The following is a 19,457-nucleotide window of genomic DNA, read 5'->3' as shown; positions in this document are numbered from 1 at the left end:
TTAATTGCAGGAGTACTTGGCAATTCCTTCTGCTCGTGTGGAATAGCTAATGCATGTTATCTTTGTTTTACTGATAAGCAAAGGTTGTTCACATTGCTTTGACTGCACTTTCCCCTCCAATCCACTGATCTCTTTGTTTCACTGCTTTTTCTCATGGAGTGCATGGCATAATGCAGAGTCCAAGGGCAAGAAGGGCAGGCAAGAGTGTTCTTTCTATAAAGCAGCACAAGTAAGGTTAATTTCCCCCTCCTCAGGTTTTGTATGATTTAAATAAGTAGGTTTGCAAACTAGTTCCCTAAATATACGAAGTGGATTTGTTTCTCAGCAGAGTTCTGCAAGGCAGATTTGTGTGGCTTATCTTTTTCTGAAAGACTTGGATAACTTAAAATGGGTTTTGCCATCTTGGTGCACAAGTAATTTGATCCAGTCTGAGTGATCTTCAGAAGTACTGGATTTTGCTACAGTGAACAGTGGTAGCAGCTTAGGATATTGTATGCCACTGTATAAATATCAACTGCAACTTTTGAAACATTGCTGTTTCTGGGTGACGTGATATGATTAGGTTGCCAACAAATTGTGGTGTCCCTTTTATTATTCATCTTAATACATATATGTAACTTGAAAGCAATTGTGTAGATTTCATATGTTCAGTATGGTTCTGATAAGTCCTTCTAATCAGTAAGTTTCACTTTTGTCTAGGCAATGATAGCTTTTTCTCTGTTTTTCAGTCTCCCAGAGTGAAAGAACCTGTACAGAATTCTGAGGTAAGCTATAATTGCAGATGGCTTTCTGAAATTATGATACCTAGTTATTGCTGTTGCTTGAAGGCATGTTTTTTATTAGCCTCTTAAAACAATATTGTGTGAAGTAAATGCTAGTATCTAGCTGAGCTCTGCTTGAAAACCTTATAAAAGGAATCATTGGCTATATAATGCCAAGAGGTCTTCCAGAGATAAGTTTGGTGTAGATCTGTTCAACTTTACTTGCTATTGCAAAAGCCTGTATGTTGTAAGATCTCAAAACAGTGGAGACAGCTGACAGACCTGAGCTTATTCAGCCTGGAGAAGAGAAGGCTTTGGGGAAGAACATAGAGCAGCTTCCAGTGCCTAAAGGGGCCAACAAGAAAGCTGGAGAGGGACTTTTGACAAGGGTGGGTAGGGACAGGACAAGAGGTGATGGCTGTAAGTTGACAGAGGGGATATTTAGGTTACATATTGGGAAGAAGTTCTTCACTGTGAGGGTGATGAGGCACTGGCACAGGTTGCCCAGAGAAGCTGTGGCTGCCCCATCCTTGGCAGTGTTCAAGGCCATGTTGGATGGGGCTTTGAGCAACCTGGTCTAGTGGTAGGTGTCCCTGGGGGCTTGGAAATAGATGGTCTTTAAGGTCCCTTCCAACCCAAACCATTCTGTGATTCTACTGTTTCCTCTTTAAAAAAACTCCAAAAAATGACCAACAAAACACATCTTTAAAATGTCTGTTTTGCATAGTCTTAGTTCACTGGTTTGGAATCTATGCTCAGAACTGTGAAATAAATCTGTGGTAGTATTTGATGACAGAAAACTTCAGTTGCAATTTATAACCTGCCTTCAGTTCTGTCTGGTGTTTCTTATATTAAATATATTGGTATATCTTATCTTTCAGTGATAGAGAGTGCTTATCATCTGGAGGCTGTGCCATGTCTGTCTTTTCTCTACCTGTGTGAAAAGATAAACAGAGCTGTCTCCTAGAAATTAGTCTTGGGATAGTTCTGTTCTTCCTTCATCTGTTTCCAGGGATTGATTATAAAGGGAGATCTTACAAAAGGCTATAGTTCTGGCACCATAATTTGACATAAACTCTAAATTCAAAGAAAAAGCTGGAAACCAGAATCCATTTGGGATTAATTTCCTGATTGTGATACATGCCTTAACATACAGCGATGTGGAGGTCTGCTGTCCAGGTTTTCAATATTCAGGGTGATTTTTATTTCCTACAACTTACTCTAAGTTGGAGGGCACAATCAAGAAGTATTGTCAAACTTAGTCCTTTGCCTCCTATGCCAAAATCAGGTTCCCTGTTCTGAATAACATAAGAGATGAAAAAGTTCAAGCTGTCATTTAGCTCTTCCCCTCCCCCCAAATTAATTGTATATAATTTTTTTTATCTTTAATAAGTCCAAATCTAAGAGGTTTGTCTGTGTGTTTCAAAGAACTCTGAATTCAGTTTTCAGTAGAACGTCTGGATTACTCTGCCTCTGACATTTGTTTTATGAATGGAGATGTTGATAGTTATCTTCATGCTTTGCTAGGCTGTGTTCTCTGAAAGGAACTGCAAATCAAAGCAGAGTTGCTCTGCTGTGACTGCATGGCTACTCAAAAATAAAAGTAGGACTTGGGAACTGAGAAGGGGGGAAACTAAAGGATAGGGTGCGCTTATCCAAGCTAAGATATGATTTGTGTGCATCCAGCCTTGCTAACTGCAGAGTGTAATTTTTGTCCAAGATCCATGGTCATGCTGATATCTTGATTTCGTACCTTTCTGTACTGGTGAATAGAGCTTGCGAATGTCAGGGCTGGGGGACGGGGAGGTCCCCAGACATAAGGACACATTAAACCCCTTGAACACCAACTTGGGATCAGTGTTAGTGTCCTAAAGGCCTGGGAATGCCCTTGCATCTCTGAGTGATATGTGCAGCAGACAAGCACTTCTTGGAAAGCTGGTGCTTGAGTCAGAACTCTCAAGTTCCTTTTCTCATTAAAACACCCTTTTGCTTGCAGCTGTTCCCATCAGCTGAGCCTCCAGGTCCTTCACTCAATGCTCCAGCACAGGCACCGACTCAACTACCTCAGGCTGCAGGACAAGTACCTGCACAACCTCAAACTGCTGTACCTCCTCCACCTAGACAGGCTCCTTCAGCAGCCCCAGCAGCAGCCCAGGTAAGATCAGAATCTCTTTGTACCAGCTTTCAGCTTTCACACTTGCCAAGTCTGGAGCAGAACAGCTAAAATTATCGGAAGCTGTGGAAGGTGCTTGTCTGGAGTTGATTTAATGTTGCTGCTTATGCAGAAGTGACAGCTGGCCTGGTGGCTTGCAAAAGGAACATAGCCAACGTGGGTGTGGCAGTTTTTCATGCGTATTCTGTGGGTGAGCAGTGACTTTTTATGCTGTTTAGGGAGTGGACTCTGGCTTGAGGCAAGGTTAAAGGTAAAGAAAAAAAGGAGAGTCTCATTTAAGTGGTAGCTGCTTCTTCCTGGTATTTAAGGTGTGTCTCAGCATCAGTGACATCTATAAAGTAAGAGTGGAGAGAAAAGTGAGAGGGGAAAAAAACAGAACATATGAGTTCTCCAGACTTCAGAAGAAAGACAGAAGGCCTAGGTTAAAAGTGCCATTGTAGCAAGCAAAAGTTGTGGAGAATCTCCATCTTTGGGAAGCTTTGAACCTCATGATGATTTCAAACACTTGCATTTCAAGCAGAGAGGGGAGAATGGACCTTTATGGGGATCTACAGGCAATATGAAAGCTTGACAAGTTTGTGTTTAATTCTTAGCTACATCACCCTAATGTGTAGGAGGTATTTATAGGCATTGCACAGTCAGGAAAGAGCTCTGACTTGTGTTAAAAAGAGAAAAAGGGCCAACCCACATCATTACTGAGACACTTGGAACATGTCTTCTTGTTTGTTGATTAAAGCAATATGAAGTTTGCCAGACTCCTGGCTCCTTTCTTTCATAAGAGAAGACATTAATGTTCATATTTATTGATGGGGAGAGGCTGTAACTGTTGGAGGGGGCCAAGCTACCATCACCCTTTGACAGATCCAAGAGGAAGAGACTTGGCAGTATTGGCTAGAAAAAGAACTCTTAGTCTTACTCTTCCTAGAAGTGTTTCATTATTTTAGAGAACATGGAAGATAGGTGCATCGCTTCACTGCAGTCAGCTCATGTTCCTGTTTACAAAACTGTTAAAGATAGCTCCTTAGACATTAAACAAAAATAGTGGAGTTGGGTCTGACATATTCTTGGCTACACTAATACTTTAATACTTAAATCAAACCCCTTCAAATCTCCTGGAAAAGGGCCAGTGTTTAATCCCTGAACTTCATGTAGGGTTGAAGGCCAGGACTCTCAGTCCAGTAAAAGGAAGTAGCAGTGTTGGTCTCAGTGAAAGTGTTTTGATTTGCGCTAGTAGAGTATCTTGCTCCCTGCCACTAGTGGCAATAGCTTATTTGTTGGTACCTTGTCCTAAGGTAAACCTCATACCTTTGTGGCAGTGTGTGTTCTTTGTAGCTCTTTGTCACTATGTTCTTTGTAGCTCTTTTTTGTTAATATGTTCTTCTTTACAGCTCTTTGTATCAGTGTGTTACTCTTTATACCTCTCCTGGTTCTTGTAGCTTGTTGGTTACTGTTTTGCAGACCTCTGGGCTTGTCTATGAGCCCTTGTTTGTTTTCACTGATCTGGTAAAGCTTTCAGTTTCAACAGAACCAAGATTGCTATCAGAAGCCCTGAGCTCTGTTGCTAGCACAAGAGCACCAACAGCTGGAGTAAAAGTAACTAAAAATGTATGCTGATCTGCCATTTAAATTATTTCCTAGGTACTCTTCATAACTGCATCAGGTTTTTAAATCAGATGTTTGGGACAGGGATTAAAATAAAGGAGGTATTGAAGCTGTCATCAGTGCCCCATAATCTTAAGTTTTGATGCAAAGCAAGCAATTTTTTTACATTTAGCGCTTATTCTGAAGTCTCCTGCCATTTTGGCATATCTCAAAGCAGTGTAGTTTATAGTCTTTTCAAGACAACTGCAGAGAGCACCTCCTGGGTTACTATTTAAGTGTGAAGTTCTCCTGTTTCATTAGTCTGTTGTTTTCACTGCAGGGTCATGATTCCAGTGATGAGTTTAACTTTTATTTTTGTTTCTAGTCAATCAAGGTTACCTCTAGTTTTAAAACCAGAGAAAGGAAGTGTTAAATCTACTTTAAAACGATGTAATCCTGTTGCAGGCCCCACCTCCCCCTGCTGCACCTCCGGTACAGGAAGATACAAAAGTCCCCATCAGCCTTGTATTAAGGTTAAGGTAAGGACACAAAACTGACCCATCAAACTGAGCCTTTGTAGAGACAGGTGGTGGAAGACTTAACAGAGTTGGAAAGGAGGAATTAACTGGGTTCCCTAAAGGGGATCAGGGATCTTCACCTTGTTCTGGACCACCTTACTATTCAGGCACAACTTCAGCCAGTTCTGAGAGTGAAGAGCTTTTACCTGATTCAAGGCATGGATTCTGGTCTGTGTCCCTTGAAACAGGCAGCAAAAGGATTGTAAGTGCATTCTTATTACACATATTGATGTTTCTCATTTAAGAAGTCTGCCTCTTATTTCTGTAGACATCTTAGTTGTTGATAAGCATTGGACTGGGACTTCTGAGCATCACCTCCCAGTCATTCTTGGACAGTTGCATGATGTGTGTGCATCTGCAATCCCCGAGTGCTTCCTTCCTCTGAAGGATGTTCTTTAAGGATATTTCTGCTGACAGGTATGAGTTGCTGAGACACTGGAACAACATGGCCTTGTACCAAAGAGCTGGCACTCATCCTGGACTTCAGCCAATTTGGGCTCTGTCAGGCTGAGGCAGACAATGCCAGGAACCCTGCTTCCAGATGCACACCCAAATGATTAGTTTTGCCTTGAAGGGGGAAGGCTGCAATGAACTTGCTTTTCACAGACTGATTATTCAATGGCAGCACTTTCTTTTGGGCACCTCTAAGAGCAATTAAATGGTCTCTTCTGTATAAAATTCTCTTCTTCCCACAGGAATTCAAAAAAAGAGCTCAACGATATTCGATTTGAATTTACCCCAGGGAGAGGTGAGCTGGTGGGAAATTAGTGTGTGAAGGTGGCTTGGGAAAGGCAAGGTTCTGTGTTTGGTGTGCAGTTGTGTGTATGGAAACCCTGTATGAGTGCCTGTGCATTCTTAAAGGGCTTGCCCTATAGTTGGGCTTGGAGCACTGCTGTTGAGAAGACCCTTCTAGTAAAACTGTTCATGAATATCACCATATCCATATCACCATAAGCCTTTCAGAGAATTCCATTTCAGAGTTTGACAGTATATTTCAGAGTTGTCTGACTGCACCTGATGTACACCTTATTGTCTGTCTTGTGTAAGCAGCACTTTTGCTGTTTGGTTTGTATAAGTGCGATTAGGTTTCTGTGTGATGCCTTCATCAGCTGGACAGTTTCTGTTATGTGGTGACTGGCTCTTGGGTTTCTGCCCAACAGATACTGCTGACGGTGTGTCTCAAGAACTCATTTCAGCAGGTCTTGTTGATGGCAGAGATCTTGTAATAGGTAATTATGTATTATTTTTTCTGCTCTAACCATTTCAGCAATTTTTTGCATGTTTAAAATGACCTGATTAATGGCTACTGTGGGAGTTTGCTGTGGCCTTGGTTCTCTACCCCAGTGGCTCTACAAAACCACTCTTAATTGTGACAGTTCTGTGCCAGTACATGTAGGCATCCCCCAGTCCACAAGAAAAAGACTTAGTTGGAAACCTTATGAAGCAAATGTTCCTTGTAATGCAAAATGAGGGCTAATCAATGCATTAGCTGAATCATTGTCACTGGGATACACACATTGCCAAATTTCTCCATAAGCCTGTACTTTTCACAAGTACTGCACAAGAGAGGTCTGCAACTGGAATAAGCCTGGCTTTTTTAAGTAGGGCTGGGGAAGGAAGCATGACATGCACATGCACTACAGCAGCAGCACGTGTTGGGTGGGTATGAGCAGCTATTGCTAGCAACAGTTTGCTAAGTAAATGTGTCCTTCTGTGCAGCAGGTGGGACTTCTAAATTGTCAGCACTGCCTATATATTTCAACTACAGCAAGCAAAACTGATCCTTATACATGGGCTGCAACATTCGGAAGGGCTGCTAGTGTGAAATTAACTTGATTTCCAGGTGCACCTGGGCGGTTTATTACTACTAATCCCACCACATCCAGGAAAAAATAACTACATTTAAAAAAGAAGTATAGTAAGAAATGGCAGTATTTTCAGTTTAAAGCAATAGATTTAAATAGGTAGAGTCTAATTGAGACCTAAACTTTTCTTTTTTTTTTTTTTCATTTTAGAAAGTTTTAAGTTTGGGTAACAGAAAAAGACCTAGTGAGTGGGATGTTTTTCTCTAGCCTATCCTAATATTTGCCCATTTTCTCTGTGTGTGATTTCAGTTGCAGCTAATTTGCAGAAAATTGTGGAAGAGCCCCAAGCCAACAGATCCGTCACTTTCAAACTGGTATTTATTCCTGTTCCCTAATTGAACAAGTTGTCACTTGCAAAGAGAAGGCATTACATTTAGGTGCCTGTGATGTCTACTGTAGGCATCTAATGTATGCATTCTATATGCTCCTTTCTTTCCCAAAGCTTCCTGCTGTGGTTGTCTAACAGTAGGCAATGCAGGTTCCCACTTGTGTCCTCTCGGCAGCACCTGGGTTAAATAAGTGTGAGATGATGTGCTAATACAAATATTCCCTTATCCTGGCTGATAAGCATATCAAAATGTTACAAAACAATATTTCTGGGCTTGGAGCCTACAGTTGCCCAGAAAGGGTAGAAATACTTCAGGGCAGGTAAGTGGGCTGAAAAATGCCACGAGCTCCTTTTTTGGAGGAGGAGAATGAAGATGGCCCAGACACATAGCCTCTGAGAAGGAAATGAAGAGATAAAGCAGGAAGGGGACAGGGGAGTGTGGGATGCGCAGGAAAAATGGTGTAACCAGTTTATTGGTAGTGAAGCAATAAGTGCCATTATTTTGTACTCTTTCTGTAAGGAGTTTTCACTTGTTTTGCTCCAGTTAGTGCACATGGCCCTGATCAGAGCAGATACTGGCAAGACTTCAGTCCCAGCCCTTCCTATCTTCAAATAAAAAAGACATCCCTGTGGCTGCTTCCTCCCCATGGAGGAGATACCTGATACACCTTGTTGTGTTATGTAGGGTGGTAGATATCGGCAGGTAGAACATGTGTGTTGCTATTTGGATTTCTGTTCCTTGTGTTTCAGGCATCTGGTGTTGAAGGCTCAGATATTCCTGATGATGGCAAACTTATAGGATTTGCACAGCTCAGCATCAGCTAAACAATGGTCCCAGAAGATGTTTCCCAACCGAGAACCCACATGTGCATATTCGTAATGCTTCTGTTAGCCTAAAAGAAAAAAAAAAAACCACTACTGCCAAAGAATTGAACTTCAGCCCCCTTCCTAGAAGCTTTAACATTTTCCTTAATAGGATCACAAACCTTCCTGAAATTACCGATGGCGTTTACACCTTTTGTAAACAACTCTCATGTTTTTGTATCTGTCATCTCAAACATGCAGATCCAACACGTCATTGCCTGCATGTTCATTTTATTATTGCCTTACTTTAAAGAAAAATACTACTGAGTACGAAGCAGGGGGTTCCACTGCTCTGATGATCTTGCCTAAGTGTTTGCTTACATGTGGTTTCATTTTTTTCACTTGCTATTTTTGCACAAGTTTTAATACTGAATGGATCTTTTTTTTTGTCCTTTACTTGCTCCTCCTATCTGAAACACCAATGTACATGTTGTTTGGGTCACCTGGAGTGCTGAGAAATCTGCTTCTCTTCGGCTGTGTGTTTTTAAAACTGCTGGTTTGAGTGCTTGCGTCTGAGAAAGCAAGCCAAGTCTTAACCCACGGGAGGGAGAGCCACCGTCCCTTGTGTTTGTGTTTTTGAGAAGTTCCTTGACTTTGAGGTGTTAGAAGTCAGCTTCCCTTTGTAAACTGCCTTAATTTTATTTCATTTTATTTTATTTTGTACCACTTTGGTTCTCTCCACATGAGTGCCAGGCGTGGCATGAGGGCTGAACCTTTCAATTTGCGTTAAAGCAGTCCTTCAACAAAATGTCTTTCATTCTGCATCTTAGATGTAGTCTATTCTTGAAGCAGACCCATGAGGCATTGCTGTCCGGAAACTGGTCTTTCAGATGATCAACAAAATATTTGTGATCAGAGGGAGAGGAGATGTGCGTCACTCTGCATTTGGAAACAATGCACTTCAGCCTGTTCCTGAAGCCCAGTCTGTTATGCCTGGCTGCGTGAGTCCTCCCAACGTGTCTCCTAATCCTTTGCAAACTGGTACCCGTGGAACCATCCCTGTCGTGTTTTACAGCAATAAAGAATCGCCAGTAGAGTGGTAGTACTGGGCAAGCGAGCGCCGGGCTGTGTCCTTCCTGCACTAGTCGCTCGGGTTGTGGGTCCGAGCCTCCACATTTGATCAGGATGTCACTGCAACCCTGTCACACACGTATTTAGCTTTTCTTTCTATGTGGTGTTGAAGTTGAGTTTCTACATGAGTAATATAAATTATACTCCGAGTTTGATAAGAGACACTTGTAATGCAATATGTGAATAATAAATGGTGTTGACTTTTTTTCCCTACTGTTTCACAGTTGGCCTTTATAACTGCTATTGGCTCTGGAGTGTTTTCTACACAGAAATCGCAAGTCTGTAATTTAGCACGCAGATGGAAACGTGTTTTGTTTCCATCAGCCACAAACAATGCAGAAACAGAGCAGAATGACTGAGTTCAATTAGGACTTTTTTATTTCCAAGTCTTCAGATGAACAATCTGTATTTATATGTTGTTCTTTATGAGCAGCTGTGGAAGCTTCCCAAATTATGCATGTTCTTTTTATATGGCCCTTGATGCTTTTAGCCTCTAGGTGGATATTGGGTATGTCCCCATGGGCTATTTGCAGCCCTGTGGCTGGTGAGTGTGAAGGGGAGGGAGAGGAGAAAGAGGGTTTAGGAGTTGAGAGCATGTCAGGGTGCTGAGCAGATGTTCTCCAGAGCCCAGAAAGCGGGTGCCTCATACCAGGGAGTTGGTGGTAGCTGAGTTTGTCCAAGTGTGTGCTTGCACATGCATGTGGCACCTCTGGTGCTTCCTCCTGTTGTCTGACACAAAACACTCCTTGTGGTGTCCCTCATTGAGCTTCTTGGCTTGGGAAGAGCAGGCTGGCCTCTTGTCACCCTGTGCTCAATACAGGTGTATTGGAAACCCTTAGGACATGGGGATGAGGTAGTCTTGGTACAGTATTATTTTCCCTTCTCTCTGCATGCCATGGGGACCTCCTTCATTTGTGTACTGGTGCTGAGAAAGGTAGAGCTCAAACTGGTCAAATGGAACAATGCAGTGTCTATTTATTAAGTTATTCCCCACCTTCCCAAAGCCAGGACTTTTAAGAGCTTGAGGTCACCCTAACCTAAGGCTCCTTGATTCTTCAATGGAGAAAATAAGGAAGAAACATGTTTTTTTGCTTTATAGATCTCCAGATGTTTTGGGTAGGGATCCAAAATATTTACTTGGGCTATTACAGTGCTAGACAACTGTCTTTTCTGATGTTGTTCCAGTAAGTGCCAATGCTGTTCATAATTGTTTTCCAGTGTCATTAAGAATTTGGTTTTTGTGCAAATTTCTGATCTGAACCTGGAATCAGGTGGTAATTTTAAGTTAGTTCCTACTTTTAAGGACAATGCTCTGTTAATGAAAACGGATCCTCTTCACAACTTTGGTGTATTGTAGATTATAATGAAAGATGTAAAATATTCAGGCTTTTTTCCTTTTTTGGACTTTGTATTTTACTGCATGTCTCTAATTTTTAATCAATAAAGAACAAATTGTCCATTGCCATGTGTTTGGTGTGTGGTTTATGTGTCATCGGGTTGGATGGTGTGTGTTGGGGAAGGGGTTTGTCCCAGTGGTGTCTGTTACCCCTGGAGCATTTCTGTTTTGGCTGGTGGGAAGTTTGAGAGCCCATGGGAAGACAGGGTGGGCGTGTTCTGTAGGAGTTGTGTGCAGAAATGGAGCCAGGATGGCAGTTGGGGTTGTACCCTGAGGGCTTGTCTTCATCTGAAAGGTTTCTCCAAGCTCTTCGTGCCCTGTGCAGCTGGGAATGAGCTTTCCCTGTCCAGGAATGCCTCAGGGTGACATAGCCTGGTATTAAAGTGAATGATTTATACTCTGAAAGCATTTGGAGCATGAGCTGCACTCTCCCCTCTCCACGTCCACAATACTTGTTCTTTCTGAATTTGAGGCTTCAGGGCAGATCTGATCCAGAGGTGCCTCTGAGATCTCTCATTGCATTTGTAATGGAGCTAGGACTTCCAGAAGACTTACTTATGTGAGAGGTAGAGTCCAGGCATGTCCCCAGCTCTTGTCATCCTGACAGCTCTTTAGCTGTAGCTCAGCCATTCCTTTCTGAGCACCAGTATCCCCTCCTGCAACTTACTTGTGTGCCAGTGGTTGTGCTTTGGGTTGTGAGAGCAAAGAGATACCTGAAGTGGAAGGTCTTGCCCAAGTGTGGTGAGACTGATGGCAGACTATCAGCAAACCTCTTGCCATAAGATTGGAAATACTTCTGTGACCTGGCACTGGCCGCTACTATGAAGATCATAGAATCATAGAATAGTTAGGGTTGGAAAGGACCTTAAGATCATCTAGTTCCAACCCCCCTGCCATGGGCAGGGACACCCCACACTAAACCATGCCACCCAAGGCTCTGTCCAACCTGGCCTTGAACACTGCCAGGGATGGAGCATTCAGAACTTCCCTGGGCAACCCATTCCAGTGCCTCACCACCCTCTCAGTAAAGAATTTCTTCCTTGTATCCAATCTAAACTTCCCCTGTTTAAGTTTGAACCCGTTACCCCTTGTCCTGTCACTACAGTCCCTGATGAATAGTTCCTCCCCAGCATCCTTGTAGGCCCCCTTCAGATACTGGAAGGCTGCTATGAGGTCTCCGCGCACCCTGCAATGATGCTCTGAGGGCTGGAGCACCTCTGCTATGGAGACAGGCTGAGAGAGCTGGGCTTGTTCAGCCTGGAGAAGAGAAGGCTCTGGTGAGATCTTAGAGCAGCTTCTAATGCCTAAAGGGGCCAACCAGAAAGCTGGAGAGGGACTTTTTACAAGGATATGCAGGGATAGGACAAGGGGGAATGGTTTTAAACTGATGAAGGGTAGATTTAGATTAGATATTGGGAAGAAGTTCTCCCCTGTAAGGGTGGTGAGGCCCTGGCACAGGTTGCCTAGAGAAGCTGTGGCTGCCCCATCCCTGGCAGTGTTCGAGGCCAGGTTGAACGGGGCTTGGAGCAACCTGGTCTAGTGGAAGGTGTCCCTGCCCATGGCAGGGGGTTAGAATGAGATGAGCCTTGAGGTCCCTTCCAACCCAAACCATTCTATGATTCTATCTCCCCCCAGCTGCTGAGTTTCCACCTGGAAAGGAACCTCCCCTGGATGGTATGTGCCTCCTGAAATTTGTTTCACTTAATGGGAATGCAGTGTGAGTACAAATCCCAACCCAGAGCATTGCTTTGTCTTCATATTTGCATATCCATGATTGCCTATTGCTGCAGGGCTCATCTTAGGTTTAGGTACCGGATTCAGCCCCAGGGAAGCTTGTCTCTGCAGATATGGCTGCCAGGGTCCAGCACTGGGGAAATATTTATTAAATGAGTTGGTGGCATCCCATGCATGGCTTGCCTGTGGTTGTACAGGGAAGCTGCAAAAGCTGAAGGAGATGGAGACTCCTGTCACCTGGAACCACAGCCAACCGGTTGCTTTTCCTCATCTCTGGCTCTGCTCATCCGTTAGCATCACTCCCTTTATTTCCTTGGAGGTTTCCCAGCTCTTCAACATGCTGGGCTGTTTTGGTCTCTCTGAACCTTGCTTTCCTGAGTGGAACTGCTGGGGACTGTCTCAGTGGTTCAGCAAACGCAGTGCTCGCAGCTGCTTTGGAGAAGAGTCTTTTTCCTCTGTCAATGACACCTGGCCCTGGAAGGTGGCCAGGTTCCGTGAAACAAGGGTCCTTCTGCTCCAGCCAGCACCCTAGGCTTGTGGGTGGCACAGAGATGATTAATGTATTACATGGTGTACTTAGGACAGGTAAAACATCAGGCATTAAGTCTATCCTGACTTAACATATTTGTGGTGGCTGCCTATGACTGCAGGGCTTATCTTAGGTTTAAACATTAATTCCAGCCCTCTGGAAAGTCTGTCCCAGCACTGTCCTGTTCTAGATGCAGCTTCCAATGTCGGGCGCCGGGGAGATTTTGAAAGCAATTGGTGATTTTGGGCCATTTCAGAAACGGCTGGTGCTGCTCACCTTGCTTCCATGCTTCACTCTGCCTTTCCACCAGTTTTGTCAGCTTTTTATGGTTCTGGATGAGCCTCATCACTGCAACACCAGCTGGATACGTGCCATTGGCCACAACCTGACGGAGGAAGAGCAGCTGAACCTCACCCTGCCCCGGGATGCGGATGGGGCGTACGAGCAGTGCTCCATGTACTCACCGGTGGACTGGGACCTCGATTCCCTTGTCATGTATGGCCTGAATGCCACAGAGAAGTGCAGCAGTGGCTGGGTGTACCCCTCAGCACAAGCACCGTCCCTGCTGACCGAGGTCTGTAATTGCCTTTTGATGTGCTGGGGATATGGAAGGGATGGGACAGTTGCCCTGTTCTGCAGTTCAGTCAAAGCTGGTGCTGGGCTAAGGTGCACATCAGGTGTGTTTTGGGGACCTTGGCTCCACCACCCAGCCCCCTGTTGTGGTCCTGGAGTAGTTCCAGGCTGCGATACAGGTATCAGCAAAGCCACAGGCAGAGAGCACTCATTCTGTGCCTGTGGCTCATCACAGAGTGGAGAGAATAATAATTTCTGGTGGGACTCTCTGGGTCTTCTTGCCCCATGCGCCCCTCTGCAGATACGGGGTAACCTGCCAACTTGTCCCTGTGCACAGCTTTGTGCTTCAGACATCCTGGCCAGGGGAAGGAGGCAGAGCTCAGAGCTTAGTTTCTGCTCACATACAAGGTGGGGAGCTGTGATGGTGAGCAGTGGTGCGATGTCTGCCTCAGAACCTCTGCATCATTATTCCAGCTCAGGCTGTTGCAAACAGCACGAGTTCCTCACCGCTCCTAGTGTGGAGGTACCAGATTCAGTAAGGACAGGAAAGCTGGTGAAGCCACACATCTAACATGCAACAGCAGCTTCAGTAACACCAACTGTGCTCCAGTGAGCAGTGCTGAGCTTCTTTCTGTGCTTTCTGACCTCTCTTGTACTTCCTATACATGATCTGTCCTATGTGACTCTATAGATGCCCTCTATGTGGTGGTGCTGGTGGTTGCAGATCATCCCTCTAACAGAAACTGTTTGGCCCAGGAGTCAGCACTGTACTCATCCCTTCTCCTCCGGGAGGGCAGGCACTCCAGGAGAAAAAGGAAGCTGCCAGGACTTCTGTCCCAGGTCCCACTTAAGCAAAATTTGCCAACCAGAAGGCTCCCCTGTGGGTGCTTGGGCTGAAGGGGAGTCCTGCAAGTTCTGGTTCTTGGGAGAGTGGCACCACTGAGGGCCCCATGGGCTTGTCCTGCTACTGACCTGTGTGCTATGCGCATAGAATGAACACTCACGTCATTGGAGGGAGGATCGGAAAGCACCTGCAGCCTGTTGAGAACAAAAGCATCTGTGTTTCCTTCCTCCAGTTTGACCTGGTGTGCGACAGGAAGGACCTGAATGACATCTCCCAGTCCATCTACATGCTTGGGATGTTCCTAGGATCCATGATCTTTGGGCCACTGAGTGACAGGTGAGGAAACACAGCCACAGCAAAGGTCCAGGGCCTGTGTAGAGCCAGCATGCTGCTCTGAGCCTTTTTGGGCACTGCACCCTGTGTGTTTTGTCACTACTCTTCACTCACAGGGACCCTGACCAAAGTCCTGAGGTCCTGTGAGGGCATGGCCACACAGGGAGTAGGAGGGAAAAAGGCACAGTGTGTGTGCAGGGTGCTTCACATGTCAACCCAGAGTCTAGTCTAAGTGAGCTCTATCACCCTTGAGAGAGGGTGATACAGTCACTGTTGCAACCCACTGGGCTCTTCTTCATCTCCATGGGGCTTCTCCAGATACCAACTGTGTCTTCTCTCTTCCTCTCCAGGATGGGCCGCCGTCCAATCATTCTGATCTCCATCTTCCTCCAGGGCTTGTTTGGGGTAGCAATTGCCTTTGTGCCCCATTTTGATGTGTACATGGCCTTCAGATGTGTCGTGGGGGCTTCAGTGGCAGGGATCACCATTTCGATACTGTCCTTGGGTGAGTAGGATGCTCATGCGCTGAGGCAGACAAATGTGGCCTCAAGACATGATAGGAAAGCTCTGTAAAGAAATAAATATCATATATGTCTTGAAAAACACTTCTATGAGTTCAGGTCTTTCTCTGCCCTATCCTTTGGCACTTTGGCGTCTCCTTAATCCTAAGTGAGAGCCATAAGGAGTATCTCTCCCATGCCAGTGCTCAGAAGGGGGCAAGGGGACAGCCTCCCAGTTCAGGAGGTCAGTGCAGGGAAAGAGCACAGTGGCTGTGGGACACAATGGGTTTGGGCCCTGGCCCCGCCTCAGTGTGCAGCTCTGTGGATACTAAGAGCAGAGGGGACATACCTGGGCTTCGCATCCTGCAGAGAACCAGAACACCCTGATGATAAGGAGAGGTGATGAATCTTATGAAGCATGGACAACTTGCATGTATGACTGATGCCAGAGCTCTGACTGCTGGTCTCCTGTCCTCACCTTCATGGGAGCTCTTCTCAAAGGGAGGAGTTTACACAGAGGAACTCATTTGCACGGATGACCCTGAACTTTTGTTCTTCTCCTCAGCTACAGAATGGGTTGGTGTCTCCCATCGGCCAAAGGCAGTGCTTACTTCTCACTGCTGCTTCGCCATCGGTCAGATGATTATCCCTGGCTTGAGTTACGGTATTCACAACTGGAGGCTGCTGCAGATTGCAGGATCTGCTCCTGTGTTTGCTCTTTTCTTCTACATCTGGTAAGGCAGAGCTTCCTGAAGACATGAGAGCAGCGGGTGTGAAGGGTGGCAGTGAGGAGGTGTCAGCTCAGGAGCAGGCTGGGTCTTCCCCATTAGAGTATAGGTGATGAAGGGACTTCTGCAGACCTCAGCACATCTCTTTGGAACACTGGACCTCTGAGAGCAGCAGCTGCTTTGCTGCAGGCCCTCAAATATGGCCTTTGAAGCCTAAAGGTAGAGTATGTAATGCTCATTGCTTGCTGGAAGTGCTAACAGGGAGATGGGCTGTGGGGAAACCGAGCACTGGAACAGGTTGCCCAGGGGCGTTGTGGAGTCTCCTACGCTGGAGATATTCAAGGCCCGGCTGGACAAGTTCCTGTGTGATGTACTCTAGGTTACCCTGCTCTTGCAGGGGGGTTGGACTAGATGATCTTTTGAGGTCCCTTCCAACCCTTGGGATTCTGTGATTCTGTGAAACCCAGCAGGTTGCAGCAGCATCTCTGCATTTCATCCCCTTTGCAGGGTGCTCCCAGAGTCCGCTCGGTGGCTGGTGATAAAAGGCAGGATAGAAGAAGCTAAGAAGGTCCTCCAGAAGGCAGCATCCATCAACAAGCGCACCATCCCACCGGAACTCCTGAAGCAGGTACTTGCAGGGGCTGCAGAGCTGCTTTCCTCTGTGCTTGTGTTTGTAGCAGCCCTGGAGCTGAGGTTTATCCCATGGACACCCTTCCATGGCCACTGGGGATGATTTGGGGACGGATGTGGCTGGCTCCAGCTTCAGCTGCGCCGCAGCAAGACAAGGTCAGGGAAGAGGCTCAGCTGCTGCTGGTGACGAGCACGAGGTCTCTGTTCAGTCTGTGGTTTCCCATGCACAAGTGCCCAAAGGGGGTCACCTCCTTGCGCACCCCAAAGCCCTGCACTTTGGAGACGTTCATGCCCAGGAACCTCTTGCTCACCAAAGCAGCACACGGGGCACCCAGAGCACAGGCACAGGCGCCCACCCTCAGTGAGCCTCCTGCCTTCCCAGAGCAGTTCAGGATCACAGGCCTGTCCCGCTGGGGCTTTCCTTTGGCTGCAGATGGAAAGGAGCTCGCCAGGGGTTTCCTTTGCCTGCTCTGACTCTGCCTTTCTGCATTTGGCAGTTGAAGCCCGAGACTCAGCCCAAGCCTGGAAGTGCTCTGGATCTCTTTCGGAAGAAGCACCTGCGGAAGGTGACTTTGATCACAATCTGCACCTGGTAAGGCGTGTCCTGGTCCCCTCCTCCCAAGCTTCTAGGGGAAGGAAAGCAGTGATTGAAGGTTACTCACAATTGCAATTTCACCTTGTGGTTTTTTGGGTGTTGTTGTTGGTTGTTTCTGTTTCTGGCCATTCAAGATGCTGTGTGGTTTGTGGGACAGGTTGGAGCCATTCCAGCTTTGGCAGTCTTGTGGTATTCTAGTTTTATGTCCCCTTGCAAATGCCATGGCTTAGTCAAAATGTTGTCATTGGAGATCACTATTGTATTTGCTCATGGCCAATAGGTATGCTCAGTGCCACCCTGCCTGGCTTTCAGGTTTGTGAACAGCCTTGTCTACTACGGGCTGAGCCTGAATGTGACAAACTTTGGTCTGGACATCTACCTGACACAGCTTGCCTTTGGAGCAGTGGAAATCCCCGCCCGTGTTGGTTGTATCTTCGTGCTGCAGTGGTTCGGGAGGAAGAAAACCCAGGCTGTTCTCCTGATACTGAGTGGCCTCATCTGTCTGATCATCATTGGCATCCCTGAAGGTGAATGACCTCTTTCTACCTGAGAGGACAACCTCTGGGAGAGGGTGGCACAGAGCCCCAGCCCTTCCCTTGCTGGTCCTTCCTGTCCTTCCAACCAAACTGACTCACCTCTCTCAGGGCTTGAGCTGTCTCTGATGCCATGGCCACAAGTGACTTGGTTCACTCCCCAGAGCTCATTGTGGTCAGCAAACTTTTACTGACAATTGTGACAGGAGAGGGCAGAGCTGGGCTCAGTAGGCCTTTTATTAGCACAGCTGTCCTCTGGGAAAATGAATATGTGGGGAGCTGAGCTGATGGATGCAAAGTGAGCTGAAGGTGGCACCCAGGCCAGAGCTGGTCCTCAGACCATGCTCAGGTTTTGTCAGAGGTGATGGCTTTCTACAAGCGATGCAGTCGTTCCCATACATCCCCAAATCTCCATCCCTGAGTGGTGCTGGGCCCTCCCTCATCTCACAGCAGTATTCTCTCCTCCTCCCTTCAGATCAGCCCATGGTGACCACCGTCCTGGCCACCATTGGGAAGTTTACAGCCACAGCCTCCTTCTCCACCTCTTATGTCTACTCTGCAGAGCTCTTCCCCACGGTCATCAGGTGAGGGCTCCCCATGCACCAGAGCTCCCCCCTGCCATGGCTGGTGGCAGTGCCCACTTGCCCCCATGGCTGCACTCAGCCCATGGTGCCCCCTGCCTGCCCCTTGCACTGCCCCTCACTCCCCAGGCAAACCGGCGTGGGGCTGTGCTCGATGTCTGCGCGGCTGGCGGGGATCATAGCGCCCCTGGTGCTGCTGCTGGACCGGTACCACCCGGCCATCCCCATGGCCATCTTCGGCAGTGTCACCGTGGTGGTGGGGCTGTTCTGCTTCCTGCTGCCCGAGACCCGCGGCACTGACCTGGCGGATGACACAAGGGATGGCTGTCCCCCAGCCCAGGTGAGGATCCGGTGGTGCTGGTGCTGCCTCTTGGGCAAGGATGTGGGGCACCAGTGCTGTGGGAGGCTGTGAGCATTGCATGGGCTGGGAGTTTCTTTGAGGCTTACAGTGGTGGGAGGGCAGGAAGTGGGGCTGCCCCACTGTGGAGAGAGGTATGGGGGCCCCATAACCCTGCCTGTGATGGTCATCCCTTCATCCCTGTCCATGGACCGGAAGGACTCCAAGAATGGCTGGTTCTTCGCTTGCCTCCCTCTGCCCTCTCCGGGAAGGGTTGGTGCCTTATAGCCGTGTTCTCTGGCTTTTGTACTCCCGTATCTCCCAGCCTCCGTTCCCCATGGGACTGAGTGGAATTGCAACCTGGCACTTTTGTTGTCCTGCTGGGAGAAGGTGCCAACAGGGGCACAGAGCCTGTGGTCAGTGGGAAGCCAGGTTGCTAAGGGCTGGGTGTTTCAGAGAAGGCTGCCATCAGCTCAGAATGGGTCTTTCTTTGTTTTTAAATTCTTTTCGTTTTCATTAGGTCTGTGAAAATGCCAGCAGCAGCTCTGAAAATGGACATGTGAAAGGAAAAGGTGGTGGCCAAGACAATGAGTACACAAAGAGCACTCAGTTCTAGCTGGGCCTGCAAGTGGCTCTGGCTAAAGGCAACTTTGCGCTGTGTCAGCACCGGGGACTGGCAGGGTCTCCATTTGCAGGACACCACCACCTCTCAAGTGATCACTGCCAGTTCTTGTCTTTCCTTTCCTTTTTGTTTTCTTGCCTCTCCCCCTATGGCTTGTCCTCAGGCACTGTGTGCTCTCTGGTGTTCAAGGCTGCTCTTGCTGGAGAAAATCTGATGCTTTTCATGTAAGGGTGTGTAGGTTGTGTCTGGGATAGAGTTTATTTTCTTCATAGTAGCTGGTATGGGGCTGTGATTTGGATCT

General features: G+C 46.9%; 2 protein-coding genes across 2 annotated transcripts in view; both read left to right on the top strand.

Annotated features, from left to right (window-relative positions):
- Window positions 1–10,682, top strand: part of OXSR1 (oxidative stress responsive kinase 1) — a 93,836-nt gene extending 83,154 nt beyond the window's left edge. Inside the window, exons 12-18 of the mRNA XM_080611728.1 lie at window positions 729–764; window positions 2,758–2,916; window positions 4,981–5,054; window positions 5,789–5,841; window positions 6,254–6,322; window positions 7,208–7,272; window positions 8,037–10,682. Of these exons, the coding sequence (XP_080467854.1) occupies window positions 729–764; window positions 2,758–2,916; window positions 4,981–5,054; window positions 5,789–5,841; window positions 6,254–6,322; window positions 7,208–7,272; window positions 8,037–8,111 (531 nt within the window). The 3' untranslated portion in view covers window positions 8,112–10,682. The remainder of the gene's footprint in view (window positions 1–728; window positions 765–2,757; window positions 2,917–4,980; window positions 5,055–5,788; window positions 5,842–6,253; window positions 6,323–7,207; window positions 7,273–8,036) is intronic.
- Window positions 10,683–13,082: 2,400 nt separating this feature from the next.
- Window positions 13,083–19,150, top strand: LOC308217424 (solute carrier family 22 member 13-like; the record flags this gene model as incomplete). Its single annotated transcript, XM_080610486.1, has 10 exons — window positions 13,083–13,454; window positions 14,530–14,633; window positions 14,981–15,135; window positions 15,696–15,864; window positions 16,366–16,486; window positions 16,986–17,080; window positions 17,396–17,610; window positions 18,092–18,200; window positions 18,327–18,537; window positions 19,055–19,150. The coding sequence occupies 10 exons, from the start codon at window positions 13,083–13,085 to the stop codon at window positions 19,148–19,150; spliced, it is 1,647 nt and encodes a 548-aa protein (XP_080466612.1).
- Between the last annotated feature and the right edge of the window lie 307 nt (window positions 19,151–19,457).

This window comes from Psittacula echo (genome assembly GCF_963264785.1).
Source record: "Psittacula echo genome assembly, chromosome: 2".
NCBI classification, from domain to species: domain Eukaryota; kingdom Metazoa; phylum Chordata; class Aves; order Psittaciformes; family Psittacidae; genus Psittacula; species Psittacula echo.
Note: the sequence above shows the minus strand (reverse complement) of the source record. Positions and strands in the feature narration are given on the sequence as shown.